The 18,573-nt window shown below is 41.2% G+C and overlaps 1 protein-coding gene across 2 annotated transcripts in view; it reads right to left on the reverse strand.

Annotated features, from left to right (window-relative positions):
- The window catches only part of slc24a3 (solute carrier family 24 member 3), a 99,381-nt gene that overhangs the window by 53,434 nt on the left and 27,374 nt on the right, over positions 1–18,573 (reverse strand). For both annotated transcript variants that reach the window (XM_037782063.1, XM_037782064.1), the window contains exon 2: positions 9,412–9,537. In XM_037782063.1, the coding sequence (XP_037637991.1) occupies positions 9,412–9,537 (126 nt within the window). The remainder of the gene's footprint in view (positions 1–9,411; positions 9,538–18,573) is intronic.

Consider the following 18,573-nt stretch of genomic DNA (forward strand, 5'->3'; position numbering starts at 1 on the left):
ATCCCTAACCAAAAATTCACAACTCCCCAACCGGACAACACTGTCTATTTTACCTTAAATGGGGACATAATTTACCAAATGAACATCATGCTGTATTGAAGAAGACTTGAAACAATTGAGACCATAAACTCATGTTTACAATGTTTACTGAGGTAATACATCAAGTGAGAAGTCGGCTCATTTTCTCATAGACTTCTATACAATCAGACTTCTTTTTTTAAAACCAGAGGAGTCGCCCCCTGCTGGCTGTTAGAAAGAATGCAGGTTTAAGGCACTTTTCAGACCTTAGCTTCACTTTACAGACCCAGAGGATGCCCACTGATCTCTCATTCATTTATTCATTCACTACTCCCTGTATAACAGGCACTCATTAGTTCACTCTACAGTGAGCAGTAAATAGAGATTTAAACTCTCAATCAAGTTTCCTTCCCTGCAACTGAAGGGCTTTGAATGTTTTAAGAAATCCAGTTTTAGCTGCCTCCAATCTGCCAAAACTGTCTCCGAATAGACTCTCGCTCTGCCTTTAAGGTTCATTTTGCCTCAGTGTGCAGTAATGGAAAAAGGGAAAACAGTCCCATTAAGTAGATAATTAGCTGCATGTTAGGAAAACCTGCAGTACACATGCTGTTTATCGTGTTGCGCTGCGAGTCAAGGCAGCGGTTTTTCTCATGTGTTCTTAAAAGAATTTACAAAGCATTTGACTTTTGAGAGAAACTGGAGCAGGACGCACAGCACTGACAGTACCGACTGGGAAATAAGGCAACAAACAACATGCTATAGCTATTCTTAGAGCGTTGACAGTAATGGGGCCAAAAATGTGAAGTCTGCGGGTGGTATCATGGGGTCATTACAATCAAAAGGTTTAGACCCTTGGGAGCATTGAGGGGGTACTTTGTATTCCTGGGTACGATGGCAGTCCTATTGTAGTGCATTATCAACATGCTTTGTTTATTGTATGCCTAAATTACATGTGGATATGCACCCTTAAAAAAACTTTTATTTGGAGGTAGTATGATGCTGCTGCAGTAGACTTAATGAAAGCCCTCAGGTTGACTCCTTAGCCTTAGAGGAATGTATGGGGAAACCTCACAATAGAAAGGGTTCATCCTCAGGAGAGCGTGAATATGTTTCTGCAACCTTCATGGTAATGTGGTCAACAGATATTTTTATATTTGGTAGGTAATAGTGAAAGTCGGAGGATTTTTTTCCCCACCAGTTAATAAACTCGTGACAACACCGGTGATACCGATTAAACAGGACATTTTACAAGAAAAGTTGATGCTCATTATATGTATCACACTTACTTAAAGCTGAAGTAGGCAAGATTGGAGCAAATATGATTAAAAAAAGTTATTTTTATAAAACTGGCGCTATATCGTGACAGTAGTCCATGAAACAGGTAACCTGAAAAAAATCATGTGCCTCTGTGTCCTCCGGTGCTCCTAACTGCATCTGCAAGATTTCACAGACCGGAGGAAAACAAGCAGCAAGAGCTGATCTGAGGTCTGCTGTCCAGCTGCTGTGTATGAGAGCCGGCTGTCAATCACTCGTGAACTCCGACCAAACGGTCAAACTAGGCAGCGCTGATCAAATATGAATCAATATTATGTTACGTTAATGCCTATTTCTTGCCTCAAATGTTTTCAGAATCATCTTGTAGTGCGGTTGAGCTGTAAAATGAGAAAGCCAATAGGAATGCTTTCTCAATGGAATGACCTGTCATCGGTCAAGGTCTCCTTTTTTAAAGCCTGTAAACAGAGCCATGAGGAGGTGCAGAAGTCTAGTTTTCTCTCAGAAGACTATAATTACAATATGGTGAAAGGTTATTATGGAATTTTTGCCCAATGATGCCAAAAATATACTGACTGCTGCCACTTTAATCTGACAAACACTAAACAAAAATTCAAATGTGAAGAAAACATTTTAGTCAAAAGACCAACACTAAAAGTAAAACTGTGTCTCTCTCTCGAGAGAGCTGAACTGCCGAGACGCTCCATGATATCAATGATTCAGCTTGTTTTTCAATTCTTACTCCAATTAATTAAGAGAGCAGAGTGGAGAAAAACAGAGAGCAAAAGAGCATTACCCTTTAAATGATGTCCCATTTGTGCGACTGGAGTATAATCAGACTGTAACTAATTATTTCTTATGGTTAATTAAGACTTGATAGACAGAAAAGTGTAACTGATATCAAGAGTCTGCTGGACCACGATCACTACAGACATCCAAATCTATCTGTGCTGCTGTTTATGATGGAGCGAGATTGAATTAGATGAGAATAGATGTGAGTCACGGAGAAAAATGATAGACAGAGGTCATTGCTACCATGGCACACACTCACACACACACACACAGACAAATAAATACACACATTGTAATGAGGCAGAGGTTGTAGTTTGCGGTGCATGAGCAGAGAGGAGAGAGCTGGCATTTGTAAACACGATTATCTCTAATCCAACACGCTCCACTGTTATAATGCGTAATCATAGCTGAGTGTGTGTGCGTGTTGGTATTTGACCTTAGAAGGACGGAAAATGACAAAAAAAAAGTTGCAGCCATGCCAGACACAAACTGGGGAAAAATACACGATGTATGCACAATTGTTTGCGCATTTTGTACACAGTTGTTCACACACATACATGTGTGTCTATGTTTGTGTGTTTGCACAGTATAGACCCCATTTGTGTCGACGTCATGATGACGTCACGGCGTTAGCTGGAGGCCAAACAAAGGAAAGACTGGAGACGAATACTAGCAGTGGGCTTAAGTTACACATTGAAAATGTCATCTTGCTGTGTTGTTGGGTGCCAGAATCCAGATATCACATACATCTGAGGTAACAAACTGTGATTTGAGGCTGTAGCGAGCTACAATAGAAAGGGGAGAGAAAAGGTTGCTAATAGTTTAGCCCAGGGGTGTCCAAACTACGGGTCGCGGGCCAACTGCGGCCCGTGGTCCATTTTTAATTGGCCCGCAGCAAATTCTAAAAATATAATGGAATATGACCGACACATGAAACTTGCAGTTGTGAAAACTGTCAACATAATTCAAGGACGAGGGCTCCACCACAGAGAATATCAAGCTTTCCTATCTGATGTTGATGCTGAATACGGCGACCTACTCTATCATTCTGATGTGCGCTGGCTCAGTCGCGGCTCCGTGCTGCAGCGGTTTTATTCCCTGAGATCAGAAATTGACCAGTTTTTGAAAGAGAAGGACCGACCTCTTCATGAACTGAGTGACCCTCTATGGCTGGCTGACCTGGCATTTCTAGTTGATCTTACTGATCATCTCAACACACTGAACAAGAATCTGCAAGGCAAACACCAGCTTGTGCCACAACTTTACGAAAACATGAAAGCATTCCGTGCAAAGCTTCGTCTCTTTGAGACACAACTACGCAACTTCAATGTTGCGCACTTCCCCACGCTGTCTGAAATCAAAGTTGCTTTTCCAGAGGTCGAGGGGAAATATGTGTCTGTCATCACATCTCTCAACAGAATTCAGTCAGCGCTTCCAAGATTTTTCTGCCATTGAGAAAGAAATCAAGCTGTTCTCGACTCCCTTCCTGATGGATGCAGAAGAAGTGGAAGAGAGTCTGCAATTAGAACTTATCGAAATGCAGTGTGATGATTCTCTGAAGAATCAGCATCAGCTTCTCTCCCTACCCGACTTCTACCGGAGCTTGGAAGAGGCCACACAAAGTGTTTCCATACTTTACTGTATGTGTAGTGACTACTTTGGATTTAACATGTGAGGGTGCAGGACATATCCACAAATCTCCGCTGTTTTCTACTTTTTTGTTGCGGCTCGTTGCGGCCAGCTGCGGTTTGTTTTGGTTGAAGGATATGACGTCACGTTACTCAGACTACAGCAATAAAAGCTGTAACTTCCTTTTACCTCTACATAGACTCAAAGAAGCAAATATATTGATTCTGGCATTAATAAATTGATTTCAAAATCGTAAAAAATCGCGATACATATGTGAATAGATTTTTTTTCCCCACCCCTACTTAACACTCCGCCTACAAAAGAGGTCTATATGTATTTCCTCCTGTCGGTGTACATGTGCTCCTCTGTGTGTATTGAGTATGGCTGTCTGTATACTGTGTGTGATCAGATGAGAGGAGGAAGTAAGTGCCATTGATCCGAACAATTACAGCACAAACAGAGTGCCGGAGAGACAGTCGCTGGCGTAGGAATGCAGAGAAGCATCTCCTCTGACAGATAAGAGGAGACTTTTCTCAGTTCTGCGTCTGCCGCTGTGAGCACCGAGAGCAAGAGTTTAACCCCACACTGTTTCTCTAATGTGTTCGGTAAAGCTGTCAGTGTTACTCTTCACCTGCGCAGGTAATCAAACCCAGTTTAATTAAAAGAAAAAATATCTAAGCTGCTACATATTCATTTGGAGTGGTGACATTTTCTAATCTGCAGGTCTTCCATTTTGTTTTTGTTTTGTTTAGCGCTCGGTGCTGCTGGTGTTTTTGTGCTGTGCTTCACCTGTCAATCAAATACTGCAAGCACCTCTTTCATAGGTGTCTGTTGTTCAGGTTGTTTGATGCTGCTTTCTTTTTTTTTTCGGATTAACCGAGATGGGTATTATTGCTAAAACAAGGATTTTTAGAATTAATTTAACATCAAACTCATTTATTTTTACTCAAAAATACCAAACATTCACTGATTCCAGCGTCTCAAATGTGAGGATTTGCTCCTTTTCTCTGTTTAAGTGCATGCATATCCATTCAGTATTCATCTCTTTGCATTTGTATAGTTTACAACTCACAGAACACTTTACTTGTATATAGACGTTTTATTTTATTTCTTATTTTATTGTTGGTCATTGGTGCTTTTTATATATATTTATATTAGGGCTGTCAAAGTTAACGAGATAATAACGCTAACGCAAATTACTTTTAATGCCACTAATTTCTTTAACATAACTTGCGATTTGTAGGTGGTATCAGGCTCAGTTTTAAAGCTAGAGTGAAGATACAGGTATCATTTAAAACTAAAAAAAACGTAAGGAATCCATTGGTACCAACCATGTCATACTAGCTTGTCACAAAGGAGGTTAAATAACGCTCCAAACTTACACTACATTTTGGCGAGGAAAAACTGTCATCGCTATTTTCAAAAGGGGTCCCTTGACCTCTGACCTCAAGATATGTGAATGAAAATGGGTTCTATGGGTACCCACGAGTCTCCCCTTTACAGACATGCCCACTTTATGATAATCACGTACAGTTTTTGGGCAAGTCATAGTCAAGTCAGCACACTGACACACTGACAGCTGTTGTTGTCTGTTGGACTGCAGTTTGTAATGATTTGAGTATATTTTGTATGCTAAATGCAGAACCTGTGAGGGTTTCTGGACAATATTTGTCATTGTTTTGTGTTGTTAATTGATTTCTAATAATAAATATATACATACATTTGCATAAAGCAAGCTTATTTGCCCACTCCCGTGTTGATAAGAGTATTGAGGTATGAATTTGCGATTAACTATAGAATCAAGCGATTAATCATGATTAAATATTTTAATAGATTGACAGCCCAACTGTTGACTGATTAAGACTATGATATGCAGTCGAAAGCTTCGGAAAAAGCTCGTAATTAGTAATTATTTTGTCAAACTGTTCCCAAGCTCAAGAGTGAACTTTCAGACTTTCAGTTTGCTCATTTTTATAGTTGACACCACAACACAAAATGCAGTAAGCCAGCATTTGTCAAGGTTCAGACATTGTAAAAATCCTGACATGTTTCTGTATAAGCTTCTCGTAAAAGCTGGAAACTTAAATTAGACAAAACTTCCCCAATATGGGTAGAAAAGGTTCTCAAATAATTATGAATTTTGAAGACTTTCACACGTCATTATCTTTGCAACAGTAGAGGTTAAAGAAACTAAATCATGAAATAATAATAAAAAATACACAAAAATAAACACATGTTTAATCTAACAATGCCACAATATATTTTATATCTCATGATGATTAACCAGTGACATATTCTTTGCAGCTCATGCGCACGTATCTCCCAGAAACAACCTCCTTTCTATAAAGCTGCATCCAGCTCAGTACAGTCCAATTGATTTGCTCACTTGATGGAGCCTCGCAGACCCCAGCTGGCCTGAGCCGACAGCAGAAGGAGCAACGTTATTTTGGGGAATTTGCCGTCACGTGTCCGAGCCATTGTTGCGTATTTGCAGAGGGGCTGACAAGCGAACGCCACTAAAAATAGGCTTTTCTCTCCCCGAACTGTTGCTGTGAAAGCGCAACAATAACTGATTTTTATTTTCCCAATAGGAGGCACCCGGAGCCCATTCCAGCAAATATCCTACTCCCTTATTCCCCCTACAGTACACTCCTTATCTCTCTTACAAAGGAAAAGACAAAACCGTCAGTCTCACCTTATTAAATCTTCCACTTTAGGCGTTTTTCTTTGGCAGGAGGGTGAAATTAATTCACTTGTTTGTCCGGTAATTCAACCAGACACATGCGACATCATTCAACGGGGGCTAATCTTCTTTACTTCTAGACGTTGTCATTTGGTTTTGAGCCTAATCTCGCAGGAAGTTAAACAAATAAAACAAATCCAATTAGCCACTCCGTCTGAAATGTTCACTTGTTTTGAGAACAATGAGGCTTAGATTCTCCACATGAGATCAAATATTTGTTTAGATGGATGCGTGCATGCACATCGTTAACACGTCGGCGGCATGCACAACGATGCACGTGTGCGTACATGCCGTGTTTCCGTGCATGTGCGTGCAGGATCTTTTCTTATGCACGACAAGAATGCTCTATGACTTGAAACTGAACTGATGATTGTACGTGTAAAAAAAAACAAAAAACGACACTACAATGAGCGAGAGACAGACAGAAAAATACAAAGAAAAAGGAGACAGCGAGCGCTCCAGGGAGATGAGAGAGCTGAACGGATGATAACGGAGAGACAGAGAGAGAGAGTGAGGCATAAGGAGCACGTTGTGAAGGCCCCTTTTAGTGCAGGAAAGCAGGAATAATCCCTATTAAGATAATTAGTGTTTCAGGAGACAAAGCGTAATTAAACAGAAACAGGCTATAAACTATGTGCTGTCTAAATATAACTCGTCCGTACAAATCCAGTCCGACTGCAGAATCCGACGTCTCTGCACCCCGAACTGCAGGCAGGGGGAGCGTGTGTGCATGCATGTGTGCATGTGTGTGTGTGTGTGCGCATGCAGGCATTAGATGGGGGCGGTGTGTTTACAATGAGATCAAGAGAATGCTTGGCAGGACGTCAGCCTTGTAAAGCCCCAGGATTCCACATGGAAAACACTCACACACTCCGCCGCCATGGGGAAAACACACACACACACACACACACACACACACACACACACACACACACCGACAAGCCCACAGAGAAAACAAACATACGGCATGAGAGCTTTTGGTACACACCGAGGAAGAGACACACAGGGATACGAGCACGGTGACGCTGACAGGCAGCGTTCAGTCTAACGGGGGAGCAGAGAGGATTTCTACCTGGGAGAAGTTTGTGTTTTTCATCAGCGTTTCATCTTAATGTCAACATCCCCCCTCACTTTCTCTCTCTCTCTCTCTCTCTCTCTCTCTCTCTCTCTGTTTGTCTTCAGCTGCTCACCAGAGGGAGCGCTGCTCATTTCTCATCTTCAGTTCAGCTTCTCTGTTGCCAGCTCTCCTGAGCCTGGATAGTGTGTGTGTGTGTGTGTGTGTGTGTGTGTGTGAGTACTTTTTTCTTCCTCTGGAAACTTGATATTTCTATCATCATACAGGATCCCAAGCACTACCAACTTAGAAACGACCACTTAGGGCTGCTTGATTATGGCAAAAATCATCATCACAATTATTTTTGTCAATATTGAGATAACGATAATTTAACACAATTACTCGTTGACTTTGGAGACAGCATGCATTTAGAAAGAACATTTTGTAGCCTATATTTTAAAGTTAAATGTATCAATCTGGTGCAAAATTAAGAGCACTAAGTGATGAGGTCCGGGCGGTGAGGGGTGCTATAAAGCGCCATCTTCACCCCAGGCCTTTCCAAGCTAGAGCCGGTCGCACGGAGGAAATGCACCTGGAGAGAGCCAGCCAGCGCCGAAGAGTTCCCACGAGGGGATCCTCCCTCACCGAATTAATTGCAGAGCCCTACCACCACCACATTATGAAAGATGAAGCCATAAGAGTCACCAAGTTACAAGACTCCCCAGACTAATTCCCAAAGCACCCGCAAAACTGCGCTGCGAAGCAAAAAGCGTCTCGGTGCTTTTGTGCTATTTGAACGTATTTAAATGAGGTAATATGCAAACATTTGAAGCAAAATTGGCCCCTTTCTATGCAAATGAGCCTCACTGTAAAAACAGTCCAACTCACAAAGATCAGCACTAATAGCCACACGCAGTTACAGTGAAACTGAAGCGCATCTATAAAGAGGTGTCACGCCCAGAGCAGTGATCATGGCAGCAGTGATTGTAGACAGGCGAAGGCATCGTCATGCTTCGCTCAAACTCACTTATTTTGGGATGCAGTGACAGTTGTGTCATGAAAAATAAATGAATAAAGCAACCCTACAGATGTTATTTTTGAAAATGCATGAGAAAATAAGAGTCAGTGGTCGTGTCTATAATGTTAAATCCAGCGCTACATATCCACCAGGTCTGGCAAGGACACCAGGGGACATGCTGCTCCACTGCTCAACGAGCGGTGACATAACCTCTTGTTAAATGCACCTGATTGGTCCTTGGTTTTCTGCTTGTCATTTCAAACAGAAAAAAAACATGGTGGCCTGCTCGTAAACTTTCTGTTATTCCTTCTAAACAATCCACCAAAATCTACCTCTGAAAACATTTTAAGCGGGAAACAGGCGATGCTACTGCTGAATCTCGTGTCATTTTAGAACTAGATCGGTTAGTTTAACAGATTGGTCCAAGTTTTGTGAGCGGGACGCAAAAATGTACGTGTTTGGGAAGTAGTGAGCATACGTCTGGATTAATGAGACTTTTTATATGCAGTATATGATTATACTGCACGAGTTGTGTGAGAGTTTGTAAACGTTTGTAAATGTTTTGATATATTTTTGCTGCTGTTAAACCTCCATTTACTTCAATTCACAAGACTTTTTTGATTCTTTGTTTACCATGGAGGCATGCGAGAGCAATAAGCTGCCACATTAGCAGTCCATAACCATATCCAAAGAATACAATATGGAAGCCCAGACACACCCTGATAAGACATAGCAAGAGATCTGAAACTCCACAATCAGATAAATAACCCACACTGGTGTTTGCATTAGGAGACACTGAGATTAATTCCTCTACCTCTCTTGCAAAGACACGCGGGTTATTTAATATTTTACATTCATCTCGCCGAGCATCTCAGCTCGTCTTACCTGGTTCTGTGCAGTTTTTTATCGGCTCAGCGTAGAACTTTGACTCGTTGTCGTAGACTTCCTGTAGAAGGTGACGACTCTCCCACCTCGCCCCCTCCTCGACCAAGGAACTGGGAACTTGATATCCTGAGAGAGAGAGAGGCAGAGATGGAGGAATTGTTACAATGCTTTCATAAAAAAAACTTATTCACTGCAAACAAACCACCAGACAAACCATTAGTGGCAGCTCTGTCCCAAGGCAGTTGGCTCAGTGAAAGACATTGAATGCATCACGTTGCATTCAAGAAACTTGGTTTTATGTAACAAAACAATCCCTTAGATTTTTTGGGGTAATTTCTGCAGATGCATGTTGTGATGCCCCTCGTGCACAAACAGACTAATGGCCGTGATGCACGAGCTCTCGGCTCCGCAGTTTAATTGACATTCCTGAATACTCTGAACCGTCCGTTCTCCCCACAGAACAAAGGCAGATGAGACATGCGTCTTGTGTCACCGCGTTCCTGCGGGAGCATTAGCGCGGCGGCACGCTGAGCACCGCGAGGCCGATCATTCCAGCTCAGTCATCTGGGTCACAGTATCCTCAAGCGCCCCACCTCCGACCCATCTCCTCTCCCACCATGCAACAGGCCCCGACTTAGGTGCAGAGCACGCCGGGGCTTCTATAAATAGAACCGAGCTTGACTATATTTAACAAAACGCAGAAACATGCAACGTTTTGCGAACGGCCATGTCACAGGCAGACGGGGAAGAAAGGCAGCGAGCTAGAAGAGGATGGAGTGACGGTTGTAGCCGCTGTAGTACGGCAGTATTATGGCGCTTGGAAGCATATGTTTATCTAATAACTGTGAACACCAACAACTGTCCTTAAGGCAAAAAGCAGATCTAAGTCATAGAGGTGAAATGCAACAAAGATGTGGATCCCTGAGAAAAGTGTTGCCTCCTCAGTAAGTGTTTTCATTGATTATTGTATTTTTGTCCTGTTTCACATTGAAGGTAATGTTGTATAACCACCTTCACTAAAACATGACATTTACTGTAAAGGGTCAGTACAAACAAATTACTATTTTTTGTGTCCTCTTACCTTTTTGGCAGCCATGTTTTGGTTTAATTTATTTTGACTAAGGCTGTCAATTGATTAAAATATTTAATTGCAATTAATCGCATGATTGTCCATAGTTGATCGCAGTTAATCGCAAATTAATCACACATATTTTATCTGTCCAAAATGTACCTTAAAGGGAGATTTGTCAAGTATTTAATACACTTATCAACATGTAGGCAAATATGCTGTCTTTATGCAAATGTTATGTAATATTTATTATTGCAAATCAATTAACAACACAAAACAATGACAAATATTGTCCAGAAACCCTCACAGGTACTGCATTTAGCATAAAACATATGCTAAAATCATAACAAACTCAAGCCCAACAGGTAACAACAGCTGTCAGTGTGTCAGTGTGCTGACTTGACTATGACTTGCCCCAAAACTGCATGTGATTATCATAAAGTAGTCATGTCTGTAAAGGGGAGACTCGTGGGTACCCATAGAACCCATTTTCATTCACATATCTTGAGGTCAGAGCTCAAGGGACCCCTTGTGAAAATGGCCATAAAACTGAGCCCTCTACTATTTTCAGCGCTTTACCTCGCCGTCAGACAGCCCTTTCTGACGAGGAAATGAAAAAAATGAAAAGTGAATTACAAAAACACAGGAGTTGCCGCTCTACCGCCGCATCGATCGGTTAGTTTGTTTGTGTTATTGTGTGACTTTCGGATCCGAACTAAAGCGGCGTCCACAGCAGTACATTTGCTCAGTCTCCGTTCTGGTACTCCCGTCTGCTTCTCCAAACTGGAAGCGTGACATCTGCCATCTAAGTTACTGTATGTAATACACAGAGTATGGATAAGGATATAAATGTGTACACATGTAGCAGCGTCATCATGCAGAAACCTACGTCAGGTCACGTGGGAAAACATTTTTAGGAGGGCTTGGGAAAATAGCATTTTGACGCTACGTACTTCGACCAAAATTTTGATGTTCACATTTGAATACATAAGGAACACTACTGGGAAGCTACAGAATGATATAAAAACCTCAACAACAAAAACGTGATAATTATGGACCCGCCATAATGGAAAAACACCGTAGTGCCACTAAAGGTCAAAACCTCCACAGGGTACCTTTAACCTGGCTTCTCCTTTGTATCTATTATTCTCCTTTTTTATCTATTATTAATGTGACTGCTGTCTATAAACAGAATTACCCCACTGGGACATTACTGTTGTGTTAAATGTTGCTGATCAGTGAGCAGGATGGCTTTATGACAGTATTTTTTGCATCAGTGAACTGATGAAATGTGATGTGTAAAGTATCATATTTGCTGGATTAGCCCCAAATAGATATTTCCCTCTTATTAGAAAGAAAGCTGCACCTGTGCTCTGTGAACAGGGACACTGTTTCTGGAAAAGGATGTTGCTGTTAAATTATTTAATGTATTGAATTTTTTTTCAATGCTGTGAGCATCACAATACAAAAACTCGTTGGATGCGTAAATGTCAGAGACATCTCGAAACCTGGACAAATAAAACCGAAATCATCTGCATGACTAGATACAATGAACAGAAGCCTCTAACATCAGCTGCAAAAAAGAAATGTTCATTTTATGTTAAAAAACAAACACAATGCACAGCTGTGCAGGGGGCACTTGCTTACAGTGTGTATTGTTCTACAAAGAGAACTGAAGGGTGAAATCTGCCAAGCTGCATCAGTGCCAAAGCTTCTATACAGCTGTGACGCCTTTTGCCCTCTTTACTGTATGCTCTTCCCCTGAGCCAATCCTTCTCTCTCTGTCTGTCTGTCTGTCTGTCTGTGTGTGTGTGTGTGTGTGTGTGTGTGTGTGTGTGTGTGAGTGTGTGTGTGTGTGTGTGTGTTTACATGCACACTCTTATTCCACTATTATTCCAAATGTGACAATATTCTGAATTTGATACGGGTCATGTAAACAGCATATTCTGTTTGGATATTCAGAATTAGGCCTTATCCCGAATGGAGCATTTTCATATTAAGACTTGTGGGATGTGCTGATATTATTCGGGTTTTAGGAGCATTATTTAGACGTGTATACAGAACGTTCGGAATATGCGTCTAAGTTAGGGTTTTTACAGCCAGCTGTGTGCGTCGTGCACAAACCAACTAGCAGACAGTTTGCAGAGATGCATGCCCAAAAGAAAAGCCCACATTTCTGGTCGGAGGGAGAAACACACCTACTCTTAAACATTATGAAAGACCTGGATATCAACAGGTCTTATATGTGCAAATTAGGGGTTTAAGAAAATATCGAAAGAAAATCAAATATGAAACTGTATCGATTTTAAAAAACACTGCATTTAATTAATATTTTACATGCAAAGATTAACTCAGTCAATACTTTAATTCATTGGCAAAGAGATGCACCCTCTCAAAGTAGTATTATGATGTTGGATGTTACAGGGACTGTTATAAATGTAAATGCAGATCCGACTGTTCTGATTTCAGATTGTATGCATGTGGTGGTTCTTTATGCTATGACAGTTTTCACAAAAATGTGATGAAAAAAATCACCATATATCGCCTTATATTGAATTGTATCCCCTGTATCGTGATGCGTATCGTATCTCCAGATTCTTGCCAATACACAGCCCAGGTGCAGCAATATCGCAACGCCGACCTTTTCAAGAAGATGGTTGAAGGAATGAAAGAGGGAGGCTGTCCGCCACTGGTTACATTTATCGTGGTGTAGGAGTCAAAATGTGTATTTAGCCTTTATTGTTTATCATTGTTTGTTTAGGCTGCACACATTCTTTTGGTTGGCACAGGTGTGTGGTTTTCACTTGATTTACCTGTGCAATTGGACGGCGGGATTCAGACAATGAGGGTGAGTTAGGCTTGGATATTTTCTGTGTCACGTCATGGTTATTATTTGTGATTCTTTTCACTTAATAAACATCATAACATACATCTGGACTTAGTATGGAATTATGTGTGACACAGTAGAGAGCCTACTTTAGCCTCTTAGCTACTTTTTGATTGATAGTAGTCGCTCCACGGAGTGTGCATGTAAACGGGAATATTAGTGGAATATTCATTTTCAATAGCCATGTAAACAGCTTAGTGTGAATATTGTCTTTTTTCAGAATAAGGGGAAAAAACTGAACATTTTGTGCATGTAAATGTAGTCATTGAACAACTTCACAGCTTGAAACACACTCAACATACTCCTCAGGAATCCTCTCTACCTCTCGTCATTACTTAATAGCTTGAATATGCTCCATTAGACAGCACACACAAACACACACTCACACACACAGGCAAGAACCAACAAAGTGACAGTACACACACACTCACCTGTGTGAGATGTGTGCAGACACACTGAAACACAGAGAGACCTTGGTGAGTGTCGTAGGTGGCTGGTGGTCCAGTGAAGCAGAATGCATCACCGCTGCTGAGGTTACTATGGTGATGTGACGTAATAGATAAGATGCAGGAGGTGGGAGGTGCATGACATAACACTGAGTAACTCACGCGCACACACACACACACACACACACACACACACACACACACAATGACTAACCAAACTACAAGCACATGCTATCAGATGTGCTGTGCAACACCGTCAGTCACACTCTGGCTCATATCAGCGGCTCTTTATTGTAGCAGTTCCACATGGGAGACAGGAATGTGAGCCATGTTGGGGTGCAACGGATCACAAAACTCACGGTTTGGATCGCATCATGGTTTTGAGTCACGGCTCGGATCAGCAGGACAAAAAGGGAAGGTATAAAAAAGTATAACTTTCAGAGATTCCCAATACCGATCGCCCATCGCTTATGAGCCATATCAGCCGATACAGATTGGTGTTGTGTTGTTTTGTTATTGCAGCTGGTATACAAGGCTTTACACTATTTATTTTCACCACCGTCCCGAAAAATAATTTCAACTGCCCCAAAGTCAGTGTGAACCTTCAAAAATTATATCCTTTTACTTTGTTATAGTCATCTATAGTCAAATATATTTTTATTGATAAAGAAACTTGCCATTTGTAGTTCTAATTATGTATTATAAGCTGCTTAGAGCTAGTGTTAGGAAGTTAAACAGGTCATAATTTCCACTCTATTATCTATTTCATCTCCTTCAAACAACTGTATTTATTCAAGTTATTCAAGATTACATGTGAACACATCATGATAGCTACATAATTTACCTTCACCCAATACTCATTTTTACTGCATAGAGCCTGAACGCACCATAATGTAACAATGGAACCAATGTATCGCGGATGCTCAGGTTCAGGCAAGATCGCAAAATAATTATTAAACGTGTGTATGAAACAAAAATTTGTATAACAAGAGATGAATGCATACGAATTTGTCAAAAAAAGAGGCACTTCAAAAAGTGAGCATGGCTCACATACTACCCCCCCCCCTCCTCCCCCTCTGCTTGAACCCTACTAAATAAAGTAGGGCCAGAGGTTTTGCTCTTCTGGAACTAATGGAGTTAATGGGCATTAACTAATTAACTAGAGGGCACCCTGGACTTCTAACCCCCAAAAGGCACAACTAGACCAAACTGTCAACCATCATATCAAATTTGAAGTTCTTAAGTTAAACAGTTTCCGAGTTCTGCTCCGGAAAAGAAAGTGTGACACACGAATGGACTGACGGACGGACGGAAAGACGGACACGCGGAGCTCTATATACCCCCGATTACGTTGTTGCGGGGGTATAATTACAATCCAAGCACACGTCAAATTGCATTGAAGTCTATGGGATCTTTGGTTTTCTATCCCCCAAAAGGGGGCGCAGCCTTGTCTTTTTAAAAAAGTACCCACGTGTGCCGGTGTGATGTACAGTCATTTCATCCTTTGCTCATGTAAAAAATATTGATAAATACACCTTTAAAGACAGTCAGAGGAACACATAGTAATATCAAGAGAAAGGTAACTGTAGGTGAATGAATGTATGTGTGTGTTGCTGGATTTCCCTCCAGATTTCAGGCAGTATGGAGTCAGCCAAGATGTGCTATACCTGCAGGAATCACCCACCTCGTAGATCTAGGTCAGCAGTGTGTGTGTGTAGGAAGAAAACTTCAGGGGAACCAACACCAAGGGAGCTGAATGAACCTCAAACATACTCAACTATATCTTGACATTTTTATACATCTTTCTTCCCACTACGTTCATCCATTCCATGCATTCATCTCTCCCTAACACACTGTCCTATATTGGCCAAAGTCTATACGTCCAAGCCGACCCCATAACGTCAGTCCTCACTGTCACGTCTAATTAGCTACTTTATCTTCATTAGCGTCCCTCGGCGGGCATGTCTGTGTGCATGTGAGTACATATATGTGTGCACACATATCTCCACCCATGAAGTATGTTTCTATGTGAAGCATGCATGTGGTGTGTATGTATTTGTATATTGTATAATTGTGTGCAGAGCCATCACTAGTCTATTAAAGTGCTATGTGTGTGCGTTAACAAGTTCTAGCTACAACCTCGTCCCCGGAGAGAAAGGAATCAGGCCACGAGCACATGGCTCCAACTATACGGCGCTATAACATGCTACACGTGATTCCAACATCCTTGGCTCCCCATCAAAGGACATGTTACTGTAAATCTAGGTTACTGCTTTTGTATGCATTGAATATTATACATTACACAGATATACATAAATATACATACATGATTATATAACTCATTATATTAGCATCAGGCACCTGGGTTGATCAAAGGAATAATTCATGTTGGGGAATGAAGGTCACCGAACCCGTAGTGTCATGTACGGGTGGGAATCACCAGAGGCCCCACGATACGATATTATCATGATACTTAAGTAGTTTGAGTTTATTTCCTTTTATCAACTGCAAATTATGCAGTTTGTCAATAACATGAATCTAAAACAGGATCGTTTAGAGTAAAACGGATTTATAATATGGCAAAAATGTTTCTGCGCCAAAAAAACATCTTCTTCTATATTATACTAGTTCATTGCTTGCTTGAGGTACTTTTTATTATTTCAGAAGATTCTATCTTGTTTTCTTTTACTTGAAATGTAGGCCTTAAGTTCATTGTGCTAGGACTCATTTTATTTATGAATAAAAGCTATTGGATGGCTATTTGTTTTCCATACAAGTTCAATGGGTGTCGCCTCGGAAAGGGAATGATAAATGAGTGTCGTGTGCAAAAACCGATCGCTTTATCTCGTGTAGTGTGTCATTGTACACGACAACCGACGCTGCGTCCGGGACGCCTCACGACGCCTCACGACGTCCGGGACGCCTCACGACACCTCACGACATCCCGACAGAAAGTCTAGCTTGTTTGATTTTCTTTTTTGCTTTCCATGACGTGTTCCATCATTGCCGTGAATATGACCGGCAGAGCTTTAGATATTTTCCAAAGTTAAAGTCCCTACGATTGTATGATTCAACTTTTTCCCATGGTCTAGTAAACAAAAATCACAAGAAAATCATACTATCTAATCATCGGGATGCACCGATACCAATACCAGTATCGGGTATCAGGTCCTATACTGTGCTCATGTACTCGCAAAACGGCTCCGATACCATTTTACGGCAGCGTGATGTTAATCTCACGACGTCCGGGACACCTCACGACACCTCACGACATCCCGACAGAAAGTCTAGCTTGTTTGATTTTCTTTTTTGCTTTCCATGATGTGTTCCGTCATTGCCGTGAATTTGACCGGCTGAGCACAGATGCACACAGATGTAAACAGAAGCACATGGCTACTTATTATGCAGAATGATGTCATTGGACCTTCCCAGCGCAACCGCTGCCGGACCTCGCATTAGGATATTCAATCTAGGTAATGTCAGAGTAAAAAACACCACCGCCGTTGTGTCTTTGCGCATGGAGCATTCCGTTGTGTGCCTGCTTTCGCTTCTCCCTGTGAATTATATTTTTATCGTTTTCCCCCGGAGCCTCATGGGCCCCTTTAGATGGTCGGGTGTTCGGGGGCTTGAGCCCCGGTAAGGGACCGACGTGTAGTCCGTCATGTGTCGCGGCCGAGTCACGACAAGAATTTATGACTCTCAATCGTCTAATCTGACAGTTACCATCGTAACCGTCAAAAATACCGTGTAGTCTGATCCTAGCATAAGGTACACACTAAAAAAAAACACTTCTTAATATTATATTCCATTTCTGTCAATAAATCCACCCAAATGCTACACACACCCTTTAAAAGTGTCCTACTTTGAAAATTTACAATACATTTGTTGTTTCAATGAGATGGAATTTTGTTTGATAGACGTAGGGGTAGGCTATATAGGATGCATTTAGACAGTAACTGGACCTCTTTGACTTTTAATTGAATACCCTTCATCTAAAACAATTAAAGCTACTACTTATCTACTACTTTAGAGATTACATGTCACGCTGTGTCCATTAGAGTGCATGCGAGAAGAAGATGTGCCACACTTTGCAGCTGTGTGTGAAATCTCCACTGCTGCAGAACACAGTTTCACAGTCAAGTTGAATGTTGAGCTAATGTGAGAGCTGGACAGAGGAGGTGATACCCCAGCAGAGCAGCTGAGTCGGTACCGGGAGGATATAATTACATGACTCTTTCCAGTAATGTAGTACATATTATTGTTAGATTTGTATTATAAGTAGACCAATTAGCGATAGGACATTTTACAAACTATTGTTATTGGCGGAACTTGGCTCTGATAGTGGCCGATGGCTGCACAGTATCCATCAGTCACGTGTAGAGGTACCTCACTGTTTTGCATGTAAGCTTCATTCACAAAGTCAAGGTAGAGGGGGAGAAAAAAAAGTTATATCTCGAATATATAACGCAACATTATCAGCTCTTTTCCCAAGATACAAGACAGGCAGACAAGGAGGAAAAGAAAGCATTCACTGTTACTTTAAAATGACAAATTGGCTTTTTCTCTTCCAAATAATTCAGACATGTAACTATCCATTCATGAAATGAAACTGCACACTTTAGGATCCTCCTTAACCCCAGGAATATGCATCAACATTAATGGTTTGTAAGAGTGGCATTTAACAATGTAACAAGACGCGTTTATTCTTTGATTTTTGGGTTACTGGAAATATTTTTTTATACATAATGCCTTACAATGAC

Source organism: Sebastes umbrosus, chromosome 10, assembly GCF_015220745.1.
Source record: "Sebastes umbrosus isolate fSebUmb1 chromosome 10, fSebUmb1.pri, whole genome shotgun sequence".
Taxonomy (NCBI): Eukaryota; Metazoa; Chordata; class Actinopteri; order Perciformes; family Sebastidae; genus Sebastes; species Sebastes umbrosus.